The sequence below is a fragment of the Rhea pennata genome, chromosome 4, assembly GCF_028389875.1.
Source record: "Rhea pennata isolate bPtePen1 chromosome 4, bPtePen1.pri, whole genome shotgun sequence".
Lineage (NCBI taxonomy): Eukaryota > Metazoa > Chordata > Aves > Rheiformes > Rheidae > Rhea > Rhea pennata.
Window position 1 is genome coordinate 6,449,762 of NC_084666.1, and position 24,637 is coordinate 6,474,398.

The 24,637-nt window shown below is 44.6% G+C and overlaps 1 protein-coding gene across 2 annotated transcripts; it reads right to left on the bottom strand.

Moving 5' to 3' along the window:
• Window positions 1-231: 231 nt before the first annotated feature.
• Window positions 232-24,406, bottom strand: SMYD1 (SET and MYND domain containing 1). Of its 2 annotated transcripts, XM_062575110.1 has the most exons (10): window positions 24,078-24,405; window positions 14,351-14,527; window positions 13,863-14,076; window positions 12,023-12,153; window positions 10,091-10,129; window positions 7,251-7,443; window positions 3,977-4,069; window positions 2,989-3,152; window positions 1,302-1,470; window positions 232-641 (listed from the first exon to the last, which is right to left on the bottom strand). In XM_062575110.1, the coding sequence occupies exons 1-10, from the start codon at window positions 24,212-24,214 to the stop codon at window positions 483-485; spliced, it is 1,476 nt and encodes a 491-aa protein (XP_062431094.1). In that variant the 5' UTR covers window positions 24,215-24,405; the 3' UTR covers window positions 232-482. The 2 variants fall into 2 exon arrangements, with proteins under 2 accessions (XP_062431094.1, XP_062431096.1); XM_062575112.1 differs by lacking the exon at window positions 10,091-10,129 and having other exon boundaries at window positions 24,078-24,406.
• Window positions 24,407-24,637: the final 231 nt, after the last annotated feature.

Consider the following 24,637-nt stretch of genomic DNA (forward strand, 5'->3'; position numbering starts at 1 on the left):
CACTTTTCCCCTGATGCTCACAAGCATACATGACTTTTTTTGGACCCAGCTTAGCACTTCTGCTGTCCCTTAGTAAAACACATGTCACTAGAAGAAACGATATCATCACAAGGAAGTGATAGAAGAAAAGGATAGAAGAAAAGATAGGAAAGAATCAATTAAAAATTTAACCAAGGACTTCAGGATCAGGACTTGCCTTGGAGAGAAACAAAGTTTGAGCAAGAATTTAAATCATTTTATAACAGATTTTCTTTACTTTGATTTTGCTAGCAGTAGAAAAAGATGTTTCTGCAAAGAGGTCCTGTGCTCTAAGCCCCTCAAAGATTTTTCAGGACTATCCCCCAGCATGTCCATGTTCTCAGACTGGTGCCACTGCAAAAAATCTTTTTGGATATATCATATTCATATATCACATTCCCTATGTTTGGAGTTGCCACAGGTGATGCTATCCCACAGGCATGAATTTGTGTTAAGCTCAAGTTTTACTCCTTCTTGTGGAAAAGACTGGGGGAGGTCTCATTGGTGGGTTCAGGCATGACTTGAATCTTTTGGTTTTTGAGAGCAGCTTCTCTCATCTTGTAATACATGAACTCATTCTGCTGGAACATGCGCAGCTCCATCTCCGTCTGGACACGCATGACCTGAGGGACAAAACAGGTTAAAGACCTGTGATATAGGGGATCTCAAAGGAAGTGAATAACTTACTTCCTACACACAGAAACCATCCATCAGTGATGTCCTAGACCACATAATGACTGTAATGCACCTTGTTCTAGGTCTCACACTAGCAGAATCAAACTGGACACAGATGCATTGCAACTCATTACTAATAAAGCCTGCTAGTGACAGAAGGACTCAGGAGTGGTAAGCAAGGAAGCAAAATGGTCACCAATATAAGATAATGAAAATCACTTGGTAAGCCGGGAACAGACCCACCACTTGTAATTTCATATCACCAGATCTCATCTCAGAGCAGAGAAATCAAGCTGTCTGAAGAATGGAAGGTTTTATCTTTGGGCACAGTAAAAAGATTCAGGGGCTCACTGGCCATTTTTAATAATATGCCCTGATGCAGGTTAAAAACTATTTTTTCAGAGATGAAGGAACATAAGAAGGAACATGCACCTCCCAGCAAACTGAAATACAACCTAGAGAAAACCACAGCACTAGTAAGACGTAATCATTAGTTAACCTATCTCTCAGTTCTTAGGAATGGGTTGTTTCTACTGCTTGAACGTAACTCCTTTATAGACAGCTCACCCAAATAGACAGCAGACAGCACAGGAGATCCTGACACCTACCTCCAGGTCTTTGGTAATTGGGTGGGAAGGTCCATGGGTGACCAGGAGAATGGCATAAGCTTTACAGATCATGCCATGCCCAGCTTCAATGAGACCAGCATGCCAGTGGGTCACTCCTGCGCGCATCAGAGCCATCCCCAGCTGCGCATTGTTGGGATGGTATATTTTCCTGGAAAAACATTGTGTAAATTTAGTTTAGGGAAGTTCTGAGTTCCCAAATGTTTGTCAATGACATGACATGTTTGCTGAAGAGTAGACTGTTTGCTGAAGTGAGAATTCTGTTGCATTCATACCACTGAAATCTGCAATCTGCTTAACAAGGCAAGTATGAGTTACACAAGGACATGAATTACAGAAGGACACGAGTTGATGTGACAGGGCCTGAGGATGAACAACCTGCCAAAGGTGAAAGCCGTACACTTGGGTCAGAGGAATCCAGGCTCTGCAATTCCACATTATTTTAGCACACACTAAACCCAGATCTAACCCTATGGCCCAGACTTCACCTACTTAACTTCAGGCTCTGAACTGGAGTGCTTAAACTGAGAATGCAACAATCATCAGCTTCTCATCCAATGTGTGGAAAGAAACAAGCAGTTCCAGAAACTCCAGAAATGTTCATGTCATTCCCTGGCAATGCATCCCTCCCTGCAGGGACCGTAAGATCACTCTCCTAACTTCCATACTTACCTCCACATCTGCCCTTAAGGGCTTATTTAGCATTTTGCACAGGCATGTCACAAAGTAAAGAAGGGAATTACCATGGTCCCCATTTTAGACTGAGAAACCAAGGAACTAGGGAAAAGGGAAGCAATTTCCTCCACATCATTCAATAGATAAGTATTAAAGCTGGGACTCAAACAGGTTGTCAGACCACAGGCCAAGCAAGTCCCTACTAGACACTATAACCCCCCTGGAAAGAAAAAATATCACAAGCTTTTTGAGGTAGAATGGACCAAAAGGACATGTAATGGGAATGAGTCACTTTCAGCTGGAGGATGAATGGGATAATGAAACGAGTTTTCCTCCCTTCCATTCTCTGTGGTTTTCATTGCTGATTTTTTAATCCCTTGCTAATTAATACTCATCAGCCCTGGGGCAAAACCTCAAAAATAATTAAATATGTCATTTTTACTATATGGTCAGTCCTCGACCTATGTGGACCAAGCTTAAAGTTCTTTGTTTTCAGTGGGCATTTAGCACAGGACTTAAGCATGTTAATTAGCCAAGACAAAAACCCGAATATTACTCAAGAGTGAAGGAGTATCTTGAGTGCAGCCACCTGAGAGTTTCTCTTATCACTGCAATGTCTCCCTCCTGCAGTTCACAGGGGAACAGTCCATGTTCTGCAGTGATGGCCTCTCTTTCCTGTACCCAGGCTCTATGTTTTGCTGTCAGGGCAACCCTGAGATGTTTCCGAGACAAAACAAAGAGGCTAATGAAAGATGTAACCAAACTTCTTGCCAGTTATAACTTAGTAAATCATCTGTTTGAGAACTCTTCATTTAGGAAGTGAGGCTCTTCCTGTCTGGTGATATAATCCAGTTTGAATGCCAGCACAGCTGCCCTATGGGAAAATACTAATTTCTGTAAAGTAAGAGCAAAGTTGGCCCTAAATTCTTTGTATAACACACTGTCTAACACCACATGACCACGAAGAATCGCCAAAAACAAGACACAGCCATACAGGTAGCCATCCACCATCCTCTTGGCGTAGTCAGCTGCCTCCTCAAACATCTGGAGGTAGGAGAGCACCTCTGAGGCAATGCTGAGGATCCTCAGGAGGTAGATGTTCGTTTCCGCCAGCACAGGCTCCTGTTTCTTCAGGCACTCACGGCACAGCCTCACAGCCTAGGTCCGGAGAAAGTGGGAAGAGGAAGAGAAGGTCAGAAGCTGCCACACCAAAGCCCTGGGGGCTGCACAGTCGATATCAGTCCTAGAGGCCAAGCCAGTCCCTGCAAAGGGTGAGGAAGTTAGGAATTGTTTTTATTTGTCACAAAACATCAGTCTACAAAAATGACCGGGGCTCAAATTCATCCTTTCTCAGGATTACATTCATAAAACTGGCAAGGAAGAAGTGAGACCTTTATTTCAGTGTTTAGGACCTAGGATAAAAAAAAGATGCCAGCAGCTTGGGTTTATCAAGGATTGAGTGCTAAAGGAGCACTTACACTCCAGTACCACCCACCCAACCTTCTCTTCCTCCACACTGGAAGGCTTCAGCCATTTCTCAAAGTAATTTCAAACCTTTAGGCTGTTGGTCAGCCTGGAGTGTTTTCCTGAAGCTAATACACTCTGAACAAAACAATTAAATATTCTGTGGGTCAGAAAAGGATGAAGAAAGGAAAAAACAACTCCATAGCCTGCTATAGGCTATAGGACATTAGAGCAGAGAGCTGGTCCTGGAACAGCCAATGTTGATACTGTTTACACAGAGTGAAGCAGTTTCAGCAAAAGAGATGAGAACAGGCAGATCTGGCAAGTCTGATTTTTAAGCTTGCCTCATGAAACTCATCTTTTTCACTTGGGAGGCCATTGATTTCATGATCATGTTAAAAATGCATGGCCATGCTGCAGGCAGTCCAGGGGCACAGCTGTCAAAGCAGGTAGACAGCCCAGCTTCACTCCCAGGCAGCATGTGTGCGGAGGGCGAAAGCAAAAGCCCAGAGACTCACTTCATGGTAAACTCCCTCCAGGCGGGCCTTGTTAATCTTCTCCAGTGTGTCCTTCGAGAACTGGATAACCTCCTTCACCATCTCTGCAGAGGGCTGGGGACAACATTAGGAAAACTGGTGAGGAAAATGCACTACCGAAGGCATGCCGAAATGCCCTACTTAAAGGGATACCCTGGCCATCAGTCTGGGAACCCAAACCAGCTCAGCGTGATGTTTATCCATCAGTACCTTAGTCCCACTGGAAGTATATCCCAGTGTTTCTCAGCCACTCCAACCCTCGCACTAAGTTTGGGTTGAAATGGTCCTGCTACCAAACCCAGAGGTGAAACTCCCACTCCTTTCAACAAGGGTTTCGTTGTATATTTGAGAAGATATGATTCAAGCATGCCTGACAAAACACCAACCAGCTCCTGATTAGCTGCCTCCACTCCCTCCATTTAATGCTGAAATATAAAACTATCATATCCATCATCATCATATATCTTCTGTTTTTCTGAGCCTTTAAAATTCACATTGGGGAAGTACTTTAGTTTTCAAGACCTCTATAAACGCAAAATCTATAAATGGGAAATCTGAAATCAGCCCACAATCACCTTACTCCAGGAGTGGGAGTTCACAATAAAAGTCTAGGCCGGGGGACATGAGAGAGTCATTTCCGAGGCATGTGCCCAGTAATCAGACAGGACCTCAGGGTACGGATCTAAGGCAGGTACCCTCCATTGCAATGAAGGACACACAAATTTGGATTCAGGACTGCAGGACTACCCCGTTGTCTTTTTCTCACATCTGGTCAATGAGATTTTTGGGGAATCTGTGAAATTTAGCTAGTTGGGAAAGGCTCTTGAAAGGTTAAGTCAGAAAGAACAACAACAGCTTATCCATCTATTTATGGATATGTATGTATGTGTTGTGTTTGTGGTATATTTTATTATTACATACGATTAAGCTGAAACTATTTAGGTAATCAGATTTTAGCAGCAATCTGAGCAGTATTCATGATGTCCCAGCATGCAGAGCACATTCAAAGGCAATGCTCATGTCAGTGCAAATTACATTGTTATGTTGTCTGAGTAAAGACTCCCAGAATAGGAACGCTGAACACCACTTTCATAGCAGCTTTGTCAAATAAAAATCCTCTCTTGCTTTCGTGAAGCCCCTAATCCGGTTGCCGTTATAAACAACGGGAGCTTTGCTACTATTTGGAAGGAGCAAGAGGCTGGAGCGGCTGTTGAGGATGTAAGCTGTCACTCCGGCATATATATATTCATAGCACTTTTTCCACACAGCTGTGAGTGCTGCCACTGTCAGGCAATGGAGCTTGAATTTGGAGAATGTGATACAGCAGGCGGCAAGCAGACGTGCTCTGGGGGTGAGGTCACTCTGGATGCTTATTGTCTGGGGACGGAGAGTATTTTTAATAGCTGAAATCATGCACCTTGCATAGTTGCAAGGAGGCTTTTTCTGTGTGAACACTCAAGATTGGTGGTGCTTACCCTTACCCTTACAGCGCACGCACTCCTGCTGTGCACTGCAGAGCCCTTCTACTGCATGTTCCTGGAGAGGGGATGGTGCAGCTCACCACCCAGTCAAGGCTTGGTAGCCAGTGTTGAATGAGAGCTGAGATTTCTAGAGGATTTATACAGTCCACTGCAAGAGGTGTTCAAAAATACTTACACAGAAAGTCAGATGAAAATGCTTTTATATCAGAGGACTGAAGTCCGAGGCAGCTTTGCAATGAAAGTGAGGCATTTTAATAGTCAGGATTATTTTTAAGAGGGAACTTTATAAATATAGTAATGGAATTATAGAACAGGGTCTTCTGCAATAGCAGGGAAGCCAGAGCCAGCAAGCCAGAGTCTCTTCCAGCCCTCTGTCCTACTGCAGACAGGAGCTCCCTGACAGTTAAGAGTCTGTTTTTCCAAACCTTTGGTCAGGGAGAGATTTTTGCTTTTGGCAACAGACAAGCACAGAGCTGACAAGGTAAGATCCAGTTTTTCCTGAAAGCCACCTGTGAACATAGGGCTGAGCTTGGCTTTCTTGAAGCTGCGCTGATCTGGAGGCTGCGGATCTTGTCCTAGCTCCTAGGAGGCCACAGCTTGTTCCACCACTGCTGCCAGTAGTGCTGATCTAAGAGGTCTCACATCCCACCCTTGTGGTTTGCTCCTGCCCCACAAACCACCCTGAGCTGTACTGACTTGCTAATATATTAAAATCGTCTTGTCTTGCTCTGACTTCCCTTCCCTTCTCTTGTAGGTCATAAAGTCTACAAGAGTGAACTCCCCCCATAAGCTAACACTGTCACAGAAGGGAAAAAACAGAGCAGTTAAATCCTTGGGCAGAGCAATGAAAAAGAAATTCTTAAGAGTTACCAACACGTTCATAAACTGGAGCTGCTGGCCAAGAAACACATCCTAAAGTCAGCAGGATGTGACTAGACACATCCTTACACTCTCCCAGTCAACGGCTTGTGAGACTTCCAGAGAAACACAAATCACTAAAAAACGAATGGTCCAACACGTAAGTCTGCCCAAAGCAGCCGGCACAGAGAAATGTCTGTGATAATAAAAATTCATTATGACAGGCCTTTGCAAAGATGGACTGGAAGTTTGAGCTCCTCGGCTTCGCAGAACCAGCGTCACGTTTTACAAATTGTACAGCTTCAGCAGTGCGGGATCACTCTGTTTCTAAAAATTATCCCTAATATATTTTCAGTTCTACTGCTCAGGACTTTGTTTCCCATTCAGTTCCTCACAAAAAGCTCAATTTAAATGCCAGTATTTTTCTGCCCTCTAAACTTATTTTCTAATATTTCAGCATTCTGCCTATGGAGGGACTGCTAGGTCTGCTGGGAAGTTTTATAAACTTGGGGAAACACATTTGGTTAGTTTTAACACAAGAGAGTTAGAGGCAACTTTGGGGGGCTTTTAAAATGAAAAAATGTGCAGTTACTGGATGTAAAATGTGACATAACAGGGATTAAACTGACCTTACATGGTGCTCAAATTGGTATAGTGTTCAATTAAGTTTTAGTTCTGGTCTCCTTTTTTTTTTTTTTTTTTTACATTGGCACTATTTAGTTGTGCTTCTGCTAAAATCTAGCTTTATTGCTACTGAGAGCATCACTGGGCTGAGGAACTACAGCTGTGCTCTCTTGCGGGGACATGACTTTGTTGTCTCCTACTGTATTTTCCACTAACTAAACCGAGAGCTAGCTTTGGCTGGCATGTCACGGCTGCCTGTGGGTTTGGGCACAGCTGCTGTGGCAGGACCATACCTTGCTCTCCCCTTCTTTCACAGCCAGCATCAGGTCATCCTTGATCTGCTTCTTGCAGTGCTCACACGTGCAATCGAAGTAATACTGCTTCTTCAGCTGCTTCCTCCGCTCCTCGCTCACATTGAGGAAATCCACATAGGAAACGGTCAGCTCGTCCCCGGGAGAAATCTTGCTCAGTGCCCTCAGCTCAATCCTGGGTGCAAAGAAGACAGGTGGGCTTAGAAAAGCAAAGGTGCAGGGCCCTAGCTGCAAAGCCATCGGGACTGGTGCTGCTAACTGCCCCAGCCCTTGCACTACTGTACTGCTTTATCCCTCCGGGGAGGCCAATGTACAGATGTGTAGCCCTTCACCTAACTAAATGCATACTAAAAGGCTCACAATGTTTCTCCTGCCCCTCTGCCAGTCCTAGCACAGATACACTGCAAAGAGGAAGGGGCCTGAACTATAACGTACTACAGCCAGATTAATTTATCTGGGTGGGGGCTCAACCTAGACATGAACTTCTGTCATGTCGCAGGGGATTCGCCCGAAGAAAACCCTGTGATGAGAAATGCACAAGCAGCATTACAAAACGCTGAGTTTAGACTTTGGATCTTTTTAAAGTACTGCTTGCACACTATTCGTGCAGCCCTGGTAAAACTCCCAGATCCCAAGCCCATGCCGCTTTCGGTATCATTTTTGCTCTGAAAAGTTTGGAGACCTTCCCTCTGGGCTGCCGGCTAGGAGATGCCTTTTCACACATCTACATGAAGACATAGAAACAATCCTATGAGAAAGGTCTACACTGGCCATAGCCCGTTTGAGCTGATGGCTGTTGTTAATATCAAACATAAGGAAATTGCTGGTCTCCACAACCGTACCAAAATTCACGGCAAACACCTGAAAAGAGGACAGGCCTTTAGAAAGTCCGATCCCTGTACCTGCCTCACTCTCATGTCTTTTCCTGAAAAAGGTCTTAAATAATGTGGACACTCAAAATAAGTCCCTTGCTATTTCACTTTAGCAGACTAAATCTCTCTCTTGGTTACTCAGGGTCATCTGGCAATCAAGGGGGCGTAACTGGCTGAAGAGTTTAGCCCAAGTGGAATAAAGCCCCATAAAACAGCAATAGCAAGGTGATGCTTTTCTCATCCTGCTACAATCCACCCCTCCACCAGTAGCTCTATCTGTTGTTAGAAATAATTCAGTATGTCCGAGACAAGAGACCAAAGGCCTCACCAAAGACAGAGCCAGATGCATTAAAAATATGCCAGTTGTGGGGCAGGAGGGGGGGGGATTATTTCTGCATGATAGTATTTCTGTAACTCACATCAGAAACTTTGAACTCCAAGGACGTAACGCTGAATCTTTCAGCCACGCCGGGGCGGCTGGGTAAGCGACCCTTCGAGGCTGGTCTGGACCTTCTCTTGGCATTAGGTCACATCAACAGCATATTTCCTACTAAATTCATCACTAAACATGCCATCCCCAACAAAGGCAGCTATTAGTTATGTCATGCCCATGAGAAAATATCAGCCAGTCAGAGAGAGGTGCTGCTAGCTACTCCAAGGAGAAAAAGTTCATTAAAAAAAAAAAAAAAAAAAGGCAATTTCCAAGGTAAAGGTTCTCATATTCAAACATTCCTTTTCACACTTAATGGGATCTTCGTTAAAGTAAGTCATGCAGAGAAGCAGAATCAAGCTTTTGACTTTTATGATGCCCCTGATAGCCTAAGCAAGCTGGGTGTATTTTAAGCAGCCGTCTCTCACATCAAGGAGATCAATAGGGTTTTGGACAAGCGTGGAAGCACATGGCATGTTTAAAACACTGCAGCTAAAGGGACACTGTCAGCTGAGAGTGGCTGGAGCAGGGGTTTATAAAACACCCCCACCACCCTTGTCCCTTGCTCCCTTTCCCCACTGCGTGCACCAAGTACCAGCAGCCTTGTAAGATCCAGGCAGAGGCACAGTGAGGGCCTGATAGCTCAAAACCAAAATTACCCAGACACAGTAACTGCAGTCAGAAATAACACTCACTTGCACATTTTTATGGTCCTCTCTGTAATGCACAGAGCAAATAGCAATGGTGGCAAAAATCACTTTAGAAGCATTTCACCTCTTACTTGAGTGAGACTGTTTGTTTGAAATTGGAGTTCTAAGACACAGTGTCCCTTTAACTGGATTGATTATATGTACCAAGTGCAGTGAGCTAACCAAAGAGCTTTTCTTTTTTTTACACACATTTCAGTGAATTCTTTAACAAGAGACAAATGTTTGGAACAGATAACAGTGGCATCATTAAAAGGCAAACCATTAAATAGCTATTGTGATAAAAATGGATGAAATCTGCATCTCGTGGCATTGCCGTTGTCGTCAGTGCATTCAAAGGGCACTGCCAGTTACAGAAGAAACATGGAATACTTAGTATGTCAGTAATGCAATCATTTCTCATCTCGTAATAGGCAAGGTTTTATTTTGGGCTATACAAGATTAGCAAGACCTTGTTCTGACTTTCATGCCCTTGCCGTAATCAGGGGAGGAGAAATGAGAAGTGGAGAAGGGAAATCTCAGAAGGCAGGAAGCAAGGGTAGAAAGGCAGGGAGGGAGCTGGCAGTGGGGGAGCTGCTCATAGTGAGTATCACCATCACGTTTATAATGCACTAGAAAATGCAGAGTTAAGTGAGGTTTGGGTTTAGTTTACACGGAGGATGAATAGAAGTTCAGAAAAAGGGGAAAGTGAAACTCTCCACAAACAGCGGGCTCTTTCAGAGCCCCTCGATGCTGCCTGCGGCTTTTTTTATTAACACGGGGCGTGAGGGGTAGAGGCCAAGGGGAAGGAGGATGCTTACAAGACCGACCCACCTCATCTGTGTGTGGAACATTGATCTTACAGCCTCATGACTGAAAGACAAAACAAACATCTGCAGTTTACACAGGCACAAGTACAACACAAGAAGCTGAGGTCTGGGTGCCCGGCGTTGGGCACCGGGATGCAGCTGCAGCCTGATGGTGTAAGGAGCTCCCGCTTTCGCTATCCAGCTGCCATAAGCGAGATGCTCAGTGCCTGGCCGTGGCACATTTCGGTGAAAGCCATCCTGGCACGGTGCTTTGGGGAGTGCTTTTGGCCAGCAGACAAGCAAAACCCTCTTCCCGCATTTCACAGGTGCCAATGGGGCTAATTCTCCTGCATGGACCAGAGATGTCTCCACTGACATCTGTAGAACCATGCTCACTAAAACATAGCTTGAAACAGAAGTTAGTCTAGGCTATTAGCAACCATGCTCTATGTGATGAGTTTAGTGGGTCCTCAAGGCCAGTGCTCTGCCTTGAGCCCAGAGAGGCCCCATTCCCACTGAAGGGAATAGAGACAGTCCTCCTGGCAAGAGCAGCTAGGGTTTTCCACCAGGTTTTCTCAAAAAGATAAGAAACTTTCACCCTTTAACTGGCCAATTACACAATATTACCAGTTGGTCAAGGTTTAAAGTCAGGATGCACATGGGAGCTTCAAAAGGCTGCCAGGCAAACAAAATGTAATTCCTCTGCTTACCACCCAGAAACTCAGATTCAGGGTTGCTCTCGCTGTTAATTACCTCCTTCACTTCCTAAGCTTGCTTGAGAGGCTCTCCCAGGCCTCCCAGTATGGATTTGATCCAGGGCAATTGGATATCAGACTCCAATTGACTTTGGATCATGCCCTGTGTCCCACAAAGGTAACCATCCTAATGCAATGCTGTTCTCTCTTTGCTTGCTCCCCAGCTGCATGATAAACACTTCATTTATCAGGTAAAACTGGCTATGAGAACTCAAGTGCACAAGCAATGTGTTAGTTAAAGAAAGGGAGGCCCTGGGGTTATCTTAAGCTCAACATTAAGGTTTGGTAAACACAGGACTATATGAAATCTCCAGACTAAGTGGGAAATTTTGATGAAATACATGGCTGTGCCGACTTTAGGCAAGCAATTTCTCTCGGCTGGAGTTTTGCACATGACACAACTTGCTGGTTGAGCAGTAGTTTACATCTTGTCTGGCCTGGAAGAAGGCTGTGAAGAGCAAAAATCCTCCAGCCGGGCTGCCCTGAGCAAATGCACAGAGATGGGCAGCCTCCACTCCCAGCTCTGTGGAAATGTCCCTACATTTCCCACTGGGCCTCTCACAGCTGTGTCACAGTTGTCCCACATAAGTTTTCTTGCAGGGCTCAGGTGAGGATGGGCAATGCACCATGGCCAGGGGTATCCTGCATTTGTACGTGACTGTTCTGCAGACATCAGTCACAACTGATGTCATTAGTCACAAGTCATTAAGATCCCATTGCTAAAGAGTTAATCAATGATTAAAAGAGATTGTACACTCTCACAAAACTGAGGATTTGTGTGAGGGATAGTTACAAACACATCAGCAGAGAGTGATACATAGCTGATTGCAGGCTTCAGTAAAGAGAAACTCTTGAACTACGGACTCCCAGAACAATCTCTAATAACTCATTAACTGTAATCATTCCTTTATAACTCATAAACTAAGCCTCAGTGTAAGAGTGTGATTCTAATTAGCTAATTACCAATTTATCTGTGTATTTGGAGACTGAATTTCAAAACTCACAGAAGTAAAGGAAAAACTCTTTGCCAGTTCACTGGACCTTGGGCCAAACCCTACTGATAAGTTCTGTGTATTTGTTTTGTACATCAGAACATATTTTTTTAAAACAATAACTATGAGAGAAATGAGCTCCTCTTTAGAAATCATTTTTTGATTTTTTGTTTCTAAGCTAAAAAAGGAAGAAGAAAGAAATCCACTCACTTGCCATTGTTGAAGATCACGGTGCAGTTGGGCCAGCAGTCATGGTTGACCTGGCAGAGATTGGGGAAAATGCCCACACCAACAGCCTGCAGTCCTCTTTGGTCACTGAGGGTAAAGCCATTGCAGTTGATCTAGTCCCAAAATACAGGCAGGAGCAAGAATTGAAGTAGAAAAAAATTAATTCAGCTACATTTTGGCATCAAGATTTCTCCACTCCCACTGATTCTTTAGGAGAGGTACATCCCATTTCCAAACCTTAGGGAGAGTTGTCTGTGACGTTATCATAGCAGGTAACTGTAGAAATGACTCAAGCAGATAGACTGGCTCAGAGGAGAGCTGAGTGAACACTGCAGCATATTTGCTGCTAAAATCCATCCTAGATGTTTAAGATAAATTTGATTTGACCATGCATGGGATTTCTCATGTTTGCTTTCAGCAAATAATTCAGGAAAAGGTCACAGAAAAATGAATTTGAAGCAATTTAAGCAGAGTAGCTGCAGAAAGCAAAGTTCACTCTTGTAAAAACAGATATCGGTGTCAGTGATTAACCATGAGGGCTACACTCAGCCTGGACGCACGTCTGCTGGGTGGCTCACAGAACTCAAAAACCAACTACTTCAGTTTGTTATGAGTTATTATTATTGTTGCAAATCATTCAGGGAATAGTTTTTACTCACAATTATATACAAAGGAAATATTTGAAAAGGGAAAATGTGATAAGATATAGCAAATGAAATAACTCAGCTGCTAATTGTTTCATCATTTTTAATTGCTTTATTTCTGTTCTTAACTAAGTCTCTGCTCCACCCATACTTCCTGACTTACGCAAGGGCAAGCTACTCTGTTCACTAGCACATCAGTCTCCCTGACCCACTGGGCTGCAGTTTCTCTGCAGGGTCACGTACGAAGGGATGCTCTGCATCCTCCCAGCAGAAAGCTGCATAGCCAGTGCTCGGGCCAACAAAGCCATCTTCTGTGCCACACCGGCCGGTGCAGAGCCACGAGAGGCGAGGGCCTCGCCTCAGCCTACACTGGTCCCCGGGGCAGTGTTGCTAGCCAAGGGGTTAGTGCATGCCTGGATACACAGACTGACTTAACACTAGAGCTAGACAGAGAAACTCAGCCATAAGTAGTATCAGAGGAGTTTCCTTTTTGCTACTCTGAGAACATAAATTTACACTCAAATCAGAAATAGATACTATAAAGCATTACTATATTGTATCTGTTGTGTTTTCATATATATGTATCTATGCATATATATGTAAAAATCATATATAACTATATATGATCAGCATATACAGATGTAAGAATCTAGATTACACAACATGTGATAAACATCTTAATGCATATTTTAATATTATGTATTCAAAAATATTGTATTAAATATATTTTATATATATATATGTATTATATATATGTATATGTATAGATGTATTATATTTTAAGTATATTTACTGAAAATACATTTAAATGCATCCTAATTCTTTCGGGCGCAGAGAGATGCCCAACAGGACTTGTGATGTGAATGCAGCACCAAGGCCATTTGTCCACATACTTAGCTAAAAATGTTTCAGACGTTGACCTTGCTGTGCCTAGGTTTCCCACATGGAAATGTAGGACTGAGGCAGATGAGGAACGTGGCAGTATTCAAACTCTGACCTGGCTGTCCAGGCTGCTAGAGCATCTTAAAGGCAAGCAGAGGAGGAACGCAGGCATCCTGGCCTGAGAAACTTAGGTTTACATCTGGGGTTGGCTTGGTCTGAGACCTTCCCTCTGAAGTAAGCATTGCCCACGGCTTTAAAAATAACGGTCACTTTGCTCTCCTGCCCATCAGACCTACCACTCCGAATACGTGGGAGATGAACTGTATGCCAAACTGCTGACTCTGTGGTGGCCAAAATTCAAGGAAACTCTCCACATCGGCTTGCAGCTCCTTCTTCTCCTCCTCATTGAAGTTGTCCACATGGTTCTGCAGGTCATCAATGGAGACCAGGCAGCCCTCTGCCAGCCCGCTGCCTTCCCTCTCCATCTTCCACATGATACGGGCTGCCAGCCTGGCCAGGGAAGAGCGCCACACGTTAATGTCACACTCTGACCAAGCCAGATGCACCTCAATCTAGCAGGAGGGCCATCAAAATTCATCCCCACTCAGCAATGCCGCTGGCCTTCCCCAGTCCAGCTCATGCCCAGGTGCCCCTCTACCAGCTAGGCCACCCAGCTCCTATTTCCCACCCTTCAGAGGGAAGCTCTCTCTCCTCCCACTGCTTTCAGGCCAGGTCATGAGACAGAGCCAGGCTCATGGCACAGTACCTCAGGATTGCTGCTCACCTGATGTTTTCAGTGGGCACCTTGCCATGTCTCTTGATGGCAGAGCACTCATTCTTGTGGTCCAGCCAGGCCGCTCTCTGGCAGGTCCGGTCACAGTAGTAGGCAAACTTGCACTGGCCACAGCGGTGGAGTCTCTCCTGCCGTTTGAAGCAGGTGTGACAGATGATGTGAGTCAGGCTGGAAGGACAGAAGGACCCGTTGGCTTATACCTCAGAGAAGGGCTGCAGAGCCTAGCATCCCAGTGGGCTGCCAGCTCCATCAAGCAAAGGTACTGCTGGCTTGGAGCCCCTGAGCTCCTCACACATGGTGAGGACAGACCCCTCCTGCCTTTCTGAGAGGAAGGGGAAACCTGCCAGGCAATGCCCTACCTTGTGCAACAGCACAATCATGTGTTTGTCTAGTGTTGTTGCTTTTTTCTTTGGCTATGCAGAAGAGACAGATATGCTGTTTAAAGGGGGGAAGTAATAAAACATTCCTCAGCTCTCAGCCCTCTTGTCTGCAGCTCATCTGCTTCTTCTCAGCACTGCCATTGTTAATAGGATTTTCAGTCTGTTTTTGTTTTGTGTCTGGCCCTTGTTGAAGTATCAGCCACCCATTTGCTGAGCAGAAAGCAGATGCTTAATGAGTCTATCACTTAGCTGAACACGAAGAAAAATGTGAAGGCAAAGAGCCAGACTGAGTGCTTCATCCTCCCACAAAGCCTCTGAGCTTGGCTAAACTGAAACCCATCTAGAGCACTGAGGTTTTCCTGCACCTCAGATCGGCCATTGCACAAAATGGAGCAGCAGCCACTACCATACCTAAGTGACTTAAAAAACTACTAGGCTAGAGGGACCAAACATGGGCACATGAGGACAAACATACACATCAGAAATGCTCTGAGAGTGAGCAGATCAGAGACGAATCATAATAAAGGAGACTGATAGACTGAGATGGCTCCTACTAACATTTTCTTATGTGTCAACATTTTCTTAAACTGTGAGCTTGTCCTGATCACAGCCAACCTGCTCTGTCTCTGCATAGGGAAACCACATGTCTGCACTATTTGAAACCAAAATAGGTTTCCATGAATCAAAAAGCAGCTTTGCTTCTCACTTATTTTGTCTGTGGGCCAAGGTCTTAGTTGTACTGGTGGCATTGCACCAGTTGCAAGTGTTCTGCGTATTCTGTGGATTTTAGATGCCATTTTGCAAAGCTGCATGCTGGTATGGGTGCTACGGCTTGCAGCTCTCATCAGGTTTTGTGCAGGGGATGCAGAGAAAGCTCCATTCAGGCAGAGAGCAACTGACCTTTGTAACGCCACAGCAGCCTTTGCTGCGGGCATCTACCGGGAGCACAGGGGCTGAGCCCTCCCTGTGGTGAGCTGGAGCACATATGATACCCCATGGACCATATTAATCTCCATGTGCTCTAGTGGGAGCTGAGACACTTAGTTCACACAGGGAAACCTGCATGGACCTATCTAAACAGAGGTGGCTCAACACAGAGCTGAGTCCCACCCCGAGTGCCCTCCCACTGGAATCTGGGCCTTGGTTCAGTGCTGCCTTAGTTTTTCCATAACATGAAAGGAAGCTCATCTCACTCATTTGGAATGGTCTTTAGGGTGGAAAATATAAGGATGAACTTAAAGCATGCTAAGATGGGGGTTGCTAACTAGCAGTTCTCATGCTAAACAAGCCATGGGGGAGTTTGCAGGGCAGCTCCCACGGCAGAGTTTTGTCAGCAGGGAAGCAGAAGAGCTGCCAAGTTGAAGGAGAAGTACTTGCATTTATGATCACTGTAAGATTTTATTAATAAATCTGAGGGGATCTTTAATCTTTACAAGGCTAGTATGTCACTGAGCGGAGAATAACAATGATTTTTTGCTGGTCAGTGGCCTTGAATATGCCATCATGGGGCTACTTTTAAACACTAAAGGCAATGAGCACAATGCCTGATGTAATGATGTAACCTGCTCCCAGGGCATAAAATCCCTCCCCACTTAGTCCAGTGTTAGCTTTAGCACTGTGCTCCTTAGGCCACATATAGCTTTCACACAGATGGGCTAGTGATATAGATTTCTCCTCCAACCCATCAATCCCAAAACCTCATGTGAAATGGGAGGTATCTTTCTCTGGTGCCAGCAGAGATAGGTGCCACCCACCAGGTATTCCTGCTTCTGGCTCCGCAGTTTAACTAGCTGAGAGGTTACTGTGAATTAGACATTCATGGTATATCTGGGAAACTCCTTTCACAAGCAGCAGGCTTCTTCCTTGGGGATTCAAAACAGGGATTTCCATGAAGCATCCTATAACTATATATATGTAATTTTAATCAAGGAGGAGGGTACTGATGAAGAAGTATCAGGTCCGTCTAACCTCATACCTCTCTTTGAGAGTGTCCAGGGACAGGACCAAGAGAAATCCCCAACCACATGCCCCACTTCACACTTCCTGCTGCCTCCTGCTGAGACTTACTTCATCGGGAAGCAGGGGAGAAACTTCTCTCTCCTGCCCAAACAACTTCAGGACTTTTCCTTTGCTGCTGGACCCAGTTAGACACAGCAGGGTTGTTAATAAGCCTAAGGACCCATGGCTTTTAAATATGACAGGCAACACTGAGTTTCACTATCCCGAGGATGAGGCCTGAATGGAGCTGGATCGAATGGTGGGAATGGATCCCACCTTGCAAGTACAGGACATAGGGTAAGGGACACAGTGGCAGAGGAAGTGGGCAGGCCTGCAGAAGTCGATGTCTGACCCTGGAAAAGGCTTTTGCCTGGCTGATTTGCTGCTCTCAGCAGTCTGCTTCTTCAGGTGACTGCCCACTTTACCTCCACCTCCTCCTAGGTTTGAAGATATGGGAGAATTCACATTCACATCACTTAGACACTGCCAGCCCAAGGAGAGAGGTTCTCCTTGCTGCATAAAGCACATCGACCACAGAGGCAAAGGGAACATCAACACCATCCACAGTCTGCAAAGGGGAACTGAAGCACAAGGAAATAAAAATTTGTTGAAGGTCACATGAGAAGGCTGTGCCACAGCTGGAAATCAGACCCAGAACCCCAGAGTCCCCGGCCACAAGGCTGTCCTGCCTCTTCACTGTACATCTAAATATATACACACACATATGTATGTGCCTTTACAGGTATCACCATACCCTGAGAATGTGCTTACATTCCTGTAGCACAGTTACATGAGCTGCTAACACAAACCACCCTGATCCCTGGCTTTTGCAGGATGAAGAGGGCCATTGATTTAAAGTGGGATGACTTGCAGCAGACAAAGCAGTGTGCAAAAATGAAGCTTGTAAAATGACAGTGAGTAGTGCCAGCTGGTGAGGGGGAGCCTGCATCAAGGTAGGCACTCAAGAAGGGGCAGGCAGGAGCGCATGTCCAGGAAGGAGGATGCAACCACCTTCATTAAGTCAAATGAAAGAGCTGGGTGCTGTTGAAAAATGTGAGGCTGTGCTCTGTCAGCTGTCAAGTCAGGGGGGCAGAGAGGTGCAAGAGAGATTACACTCCTTGTAAGGCAAAGAAGAGCCAGAGAGCTGATAAAACCCACATGGCTACATTGTGCCGGAAAGCACGGGGAGGTATCTTGCTTGGGGAATGGGACTCCCTCCTGCTGCCCGCACATTTTGATGGCAGTCAGAGAGGGGAAAGGCAGTTAGAAAGCTTCCCTGTACAAGGAATGACAGGCTGAAGGAGGAAATGGTGCAGCAGAACCAGAGTCATGAGATAAGGGCTTGTGTCTCCCCTTCTCGTCCCTCAGGAGAGAAAAATACTGCTTTACATTTCATCATTTATTGTACAGGGAGGGTGCCCAGCATTTCCAAAGGAAATCGAACAGTGAAACTTAATGCCAGCTCTAGAAAGCCACCATTTCTGAGAAGAGGCAAAATGCACAAAAAAAAGTCACGTGAGACTTCCTGAGAAAGTGAAAGCTCGTATGGTACGGAAACTGCAGGTACAGTCACTCACAGGTAATCTGAGTAGGCTGCCAGGTATGAGAACGACCACTTCACTTACAAATCTTCGTAGGATCCTCTGTGCTCAGAAATAGCTAAAAGAGCAGATTTATTGTTAATCTGTAAAATCTGATATTGCTTGGATGAGATGCACAACTACTGCCAGTCCTGGATGTAGTTCCAATCGCAGAACAGTGATTCAACATGCCAGCTAATGAATGCAAGAGATGACAGAGCATTATCAGCTAGAGGATGGCTCCCTCAAGCACGGCTCTTCATGGAAGTAAAAGAAGCAGATAGCTCTTTTAGCCACTTGGAAGTACAGTGGGTTCAGACCTGCTGCACTTGCCAAGACAGAAGGGTGAGCACTGCCATAGAACAAGCATTCACTTCATCTCTGAGACATGTGCACCATTTCCCATCAAGGCCCTGCAGCATCTCATTCATTGATCTGGAAAAGCAAGGTGAGACAGCTGTAGTGCGAACAAATAGGTCAGGATTTCACTGAATAGCTAAATGGACATGATGGCTCACAATGTGGCAGGACAAACACAGATGATCTAACTTACATCTAAATCCATCTGCTTCATATTTATTATTGGCTAGCTAGGCATCTCTCTCCTCAGCGTCCTTCAAGAATGGCCTAAGATATAACCAAAGTCCACTTGGCTTTCAAAGTAAAGGCTGCAACACTTCACTAAACACAATGGCCTAAGGAGATCTACCCACTCTTTCAGCAGTGAAAGGGAAAGGGAGGTATTCAGTAGTAGGCCTCTACTGAGGATACCTTTAATGGTGAATTATTAACTCAAGAATATCTTGCTCCTTAAAAATGGAGGTCGGAGCTTAGTGCTTTTATCTTTGAAATATCAGAGATGACACATTCTAGTTTGCCTGATTTGGGTGAAAGATTTATTTTAGACTACTTAAACTTTTAGTCTTTTATTACAAGCTTCCACAGCCTTTTTAAAGAGGTATGAGTGTGTTTTCCTTTCAAAAAGCTGAGGTTTCTCCTAAGTTTTGTTTAAGCTTTTGAATGAACTAGATAACTAAACAAAATCAAAATCTGAAACAGTGTGAATACAATCACACTGGTTCTCAGATTTTATTGATAGCAAATGACAGGAATTGCTTTCATAATATTTTCAGAATTATATTACTACAGGTATATCCTTATATCCCAAGGTCACCACAGCTACAATAACATAGCTCCATACACTTCCCTTGGAGAAATGCTTGTGGGCCTTCTTTCATACATCAAAAAGAAGCACAAAAATAGCACGCTCTCCTTTTTTCTTCTTTTTTTTCTGCAATCTGGAGATCACCCATCAAGCAGCTCTTCAGGTGATCTTGCTTTCTACCACGTGATATTGTTTGCCTTGATTACTGTCTCTCAAACCCCACTGGTTAAAGAGCAAACCCATCAAGAGAAGGTTGACAGAGATATATCAGGTCTCCCTACGCCTGTGGGAAATGTAAACTCTTACATGCTTCAGAGCCAACAGACGTGCCAGAAGAGAAGGTCACATACCATCATCCTGAAGGTGGCCATGGATGGAAAGGAGACCTGGTGTCTTCAAACAGAAAGTGAAAAGGGAGGGTGAGAAGGATTAAAACCTAGCAGGTAAGCAGAGGACTAGAACAAGCTTCAACTAGAGGCAATGGCCAATGGGAATGCACAGGGGATCTGTACACTGAAAAAGGACCCCACCAAGGGCCAAGAATTCCTCAAGCGGATGTGTTTCCAACCTTCTGCATCTATTTTAGGGCAAAGCAAGCCTGACACTGACTGGTGTTTTTTAAGTGTTACTTTAGCTGATAACAATGCAAGGCAGATTCAAACAAGGATCAGAGAGTGTGTCTGCACTCTATCCAAACAGTGAAATATCTGAGATTGCACTGAGTTTTGCACCCCCTTTAAATCAGTATTTGCCATTTCTCTAAGCTGTTTGCTTTAGTTCAGAGATATCGAATGGACTTGATGCAGGAGACGTCACCAGGTAATCAGTATATAAAGGAAAGGGTCAGCTTTTGCAGTCATACCTTGGGCTTAAAATCTAAGAAGCTATGAGAAGGCTGATGTTTATAGTGGACTACTATAACTTCACTTTGAGATTTCTGTACTTTTGAATCAGAAGCTCCCTGGTATCAGAGAGCCATCACCACGTCGCCTGACCAGCCTTTAACGATGTTCCAGATGAACTTTCAGAACTTGCAGGGGTGAGGATGCAGTTTCCAGATTAAGTCACCCATATGGTGTCCACTAGGCATTTAAGCAGTGATCCAAGCAACAAACTCAACAGGGCTTTTAAAGTGATTCAGCTCACCAAGGTAGGTGTCTATGTCTGGTTGTACAGAATAGTGCTCCATTGACTACACTGAGCACCTAGGCACTTAGGCCTGGATTCACATGCCTAAACATAGGATCCTAGTGTTATTTTAGGCTCTGCAGGGACACTCGCCTACTCTGAGATGCTGTGTGATTCTCATAAATCCTGTGTTATACCTGTCAGCCCTATGTGGACATCTCAGACACCTCGGGGCATCTCAAATGACACTGTGTAGGCAACTGAATCCTGCCCTTAGCTCTATGAGGGCATGTATAGACCTTGTGGATCCATTGCGGATGTCTTAATTTGCAAGCTGAGTCTCAACTGGGTAAGTCATCATATCACCCTATATACTGTTCCGGTGTAGACGATGGGTCTCATTTCCTCACAGAAGGATGGCTGATTGCAGAGTTTTGTCAAATAAAACATTTCTTATTTTACTGGCAAGATAAATCCTCAACAACTCCTCAAACTCAGTCTCCTTATAAAAGACATTCATACCAATTCAAGCAATCAGGTGACAGCCTCAGGTCAAAATTGCTTCTACAATTCCTTGCAGCAATATGTAGTAAAATTTACAGCAAGTGATTTTCCCCACTGTGTTGCAGAATAGGGCCTCTGCATCACTTAAGCTTGAAGTGCCGTTAATCTACATTTTCCACTATGAGCACCTAACATTGGGTGCCAAGATGAACTGCGTAGGTTCCCCAGCTCCCTATATAGTAAGGGCAAAGACATACGTTCCTCTTATGGTCTTTCAGAGAGTGTAAGTTTGGTTTCTGCATGAAGCAGCCCTCTGGATGGGTCTGGCTCTCTCTGGGATTTTCCAGGGTTTCTAATTAAGACACTGGAAGTTAAACACCTCCAGCAGAAAATGTGAATTCCTCATTCCATAGCCATGTTCTTCACCAAGTCAAATGACCATCAGCTTTTCTGGAGCTTCCACATTTCTGGGCAGTAACATCTCTCATCTTATCACAGTTGCATACCCAGCCACAAAGAGTAGGTGCTTTCCATCCTGTAGTACAGCCAAACCAAGAAAACAATGTCATATCTCAGCAGATCTGCTCCCACTAATCCAAAAAGCGTGCTTTCACTTCATCCAGTACTTTGTTACATCACGTTCAGTCGCACAGAAGATTGAAGTGTGACCATTACAGCATTACAGCGATCCATATACAACACATACAGGACTGTTTTCAACAGCACTGCCAGGGACAGGTTTTCAGGGTCTTAGCATGCACACTGCATCCAGCATCCAGACTTCCCAAAGAACGGAGCTCCTAAAAGGGCTGCAAGGTATGGGCCAATTTTTCAAAGTACTCTCATCCTTGTGCTTCCATGGTTGCCCTCACATATGCAGAAAGCTAAGCTCTGTGGAAGATCTGGTCACCTATTTAAGTGACAAGGTATGATCCAAATACTTCAAAAATTAGGCCCACCAATTACTCCTATTTAAATTCTCTTTCCATAGGACACTTACACACTGCTTTCAGCGAGAGATTAACATGCTGAGGAGAATTAGGGTGAGAGACTCTGGACTTAGATGTCTCATTGCAGGGTGAGCACCTTTTTAATGCTGTAGGCTCAACACCAAGTTTAGAGCCTTCTTCTAGCCATACAGAGACAGTAACAACTGTCTCCAAATGCATGTTTGTCTGTGGGCATGGAAAAACACATAAAAAATACCGTGGCACAATACCCTGAGACAGGGGTAGAAGGTACCTTCAAAGTGAAAGCCGTGGATGTGCATGAAAAAAAAACAGAGTACTTTTCACAGGAAAAATGTAGGTTTCCATTAGGTCTTAGGTGCAGGATGTTCCCTGGTGAGTGCTAAGCAACAAGTATCGAGTTGGCACCATCTGCATCAGAGATGCCAGAAATGCATTTCATCAATGGCATATATAAAGTGCTTTGGGATGAAATATGCCATAGGAGGGTAAGAGTCTGTTACTATTGCATAGCAGCATGAAGAAGAAGCAGAAAAATAAGAATGACTGAAACCACCCCCATTCTCTGTAGTCACAGAGAAGTGATGTGTTTGCTTTACCTCCTTGCTATTCAGTGTCTGCATCTGCCCCCTGGAAGCTAAATAAACAGAGCCTGCATAGGGAGGGAAGTGCATCTCTCCCCATCAGAGGTTTTCAGTTGGAAACCTAAGCCTCAGACACAGTCTGCAGTCTAAGAGCTGGTGTGGTAACAGTTTCTCCCCTTATCTCACATTACACAAGTGACATTTGAAAATGTATGGAAGCTTTAGCTCTTCAACATGATCTGATGAGCTGCTCTACTACGTATATGATGCTTGCAATGCTTCACTTAGAAGGAAAAAAAAATGTCATCCAGGAATCAAAAGGCAGAACGTTTTCAATGGTTTAAAGGATTATTATTATTTTTAATACAGCATATAGTAGAATTCACGGACAATAGGAACTTCTGAAGCAAACACAATATCACAGCAAGCTCCCAACTAGCGACACAAGGAAAACTAAAGCGCAGGACCTAAAAAGATATGTCACGGAGAGATGGTTTTGCCATTCACTACTGTAATTGAACTCAGTTCACTTCCAGATATTATTCAAGAATTTAACATTCTTAATTGAAAAAAAAAAATCAGTTTTAATGGTGTGTTCTTGCAATGATATATTAAAATGAAAATTAAAAACATTATAATTATTGCTGTTGTACAGATTCATGAACATGTTCTCCCATTGGTATTACAAAGGCAAGAAAGAAACAAATAACACAAAAATACTTGTTACCTGCTCTGTTCATTTGATCCCTAATTCTCTGCTATTGCCAGATCACACAGTAGCACAAATCAACTTCATCCGATTCAATCCTAGACTTTGTTAACAGAGCTAATTCATTCAGAGAAAGCTCAAACAGGCAGAATCACTCAGTACACTACTAACTATGCAGAACATTCACTAAAGTCACTGGCAATGTGGGGCAAAATTCAGTCTCGGGACTCATCTCGATGCCCTTGAAGAATACACAGCTGGGAGGTCATACCTGTGAGCAGAGCACAATATAACTCCTCTTCATCACCCTCTGTGCAGTGGAGGCTTCAGCAAAGTCAGAGATGGCTGTAACTGAATTACACTTAGTCCTGGCAGCCCACTGGTGAGCAATATGGGTCTAGTCTGGGAACATGTTGAACACATTCAACTTTCACTGCATTTGGTAAAAGCTGAGGGCACCGAGCACCTTGCAAGCTCACATCCTGGAAATCATCCGTGTCTTATTTAAAATATGAAGCCTCATCTGACTGTGAGGACAGTGACTGTAAGCTGCAGAAGTGTCCTTATAGAAGTGCTTCTGATCTCCCTTCACACCCTTTGCTGATGCTATCCAGACGCTTTCAAACTTTTACCCGCCCAGCCCTGTCTCCTTTTGCATAGAGACAGCTTCTGATCTTTGTTTTACAAGTGCTCTACTCTTACCTATCAAAAACCACAGCAGCGTAGGCTGGCTCGGCGAAGATCACATCCCCGGGCAGGAATTCCTTCTGCGCCTTCAAGCCACGGCCTTTGCCTTCAGCCACGAACACTTCAACTGACTCCATTCCCCCTTTGGTCATCTCAGGGACCCTACGGCATGGGAGGTGGGTATCTCGGAGCACGCCAAACCTCCTGTCACTCCCGTCAACTTCAGCTTGCCACAGGACCACACTTATAAGCGGGCTGGCCTACCCCTACTCCCACCCCTGGCGACACCGTTTCCCATAGGAGGGCAAGGGGGTGGGAGCAGGAGGCGAAGCTCTTCCGCGCAACGGTGCCGACCGACGCAGGGAAATCAAAGGGCTGGGACTTCTGCTGCGTTAGGAAACCCCTCTCCGAAAACCACGTTTGGAATTGTTCTCCCACCCCCAAGCGGTTGTATATGTTAGGACTCGGAGATTAATTTATGCTCTCCCATTGGAAAGGGAATGTATTCTCTTTGCAGGGTATTTTTAGCAACCACATGCTTCTGTCTCTCAGGAAGCAACAGCTGAGACAGTGGG

Bases quoted from the DNA above. Each gene is read 5' to 3' on its own strand.
- SMYD1 (XM_062575110.1), bottom strand. From the start codon at position 24,214: ATGACCAAAGGGGGAATGGAGTCAGTTGAAGTGTTCGTGGCTGAAGGC. The intron at 14,077-14,350 runs GTGAGCAGCAAT...TTCCCTGGCCAG, and splicing joins GTGCCCACTGAAAACATCAG to GCTGGCAGCCCGTATCATGT. The intron at 3,153-3,976 runs GTGAGTCTCTGG...CTCCGGACCTAG, and splicing joins TGGAGGGAGTTTACCATGAA to GCTGTGAGGCTGTGCCGTGA.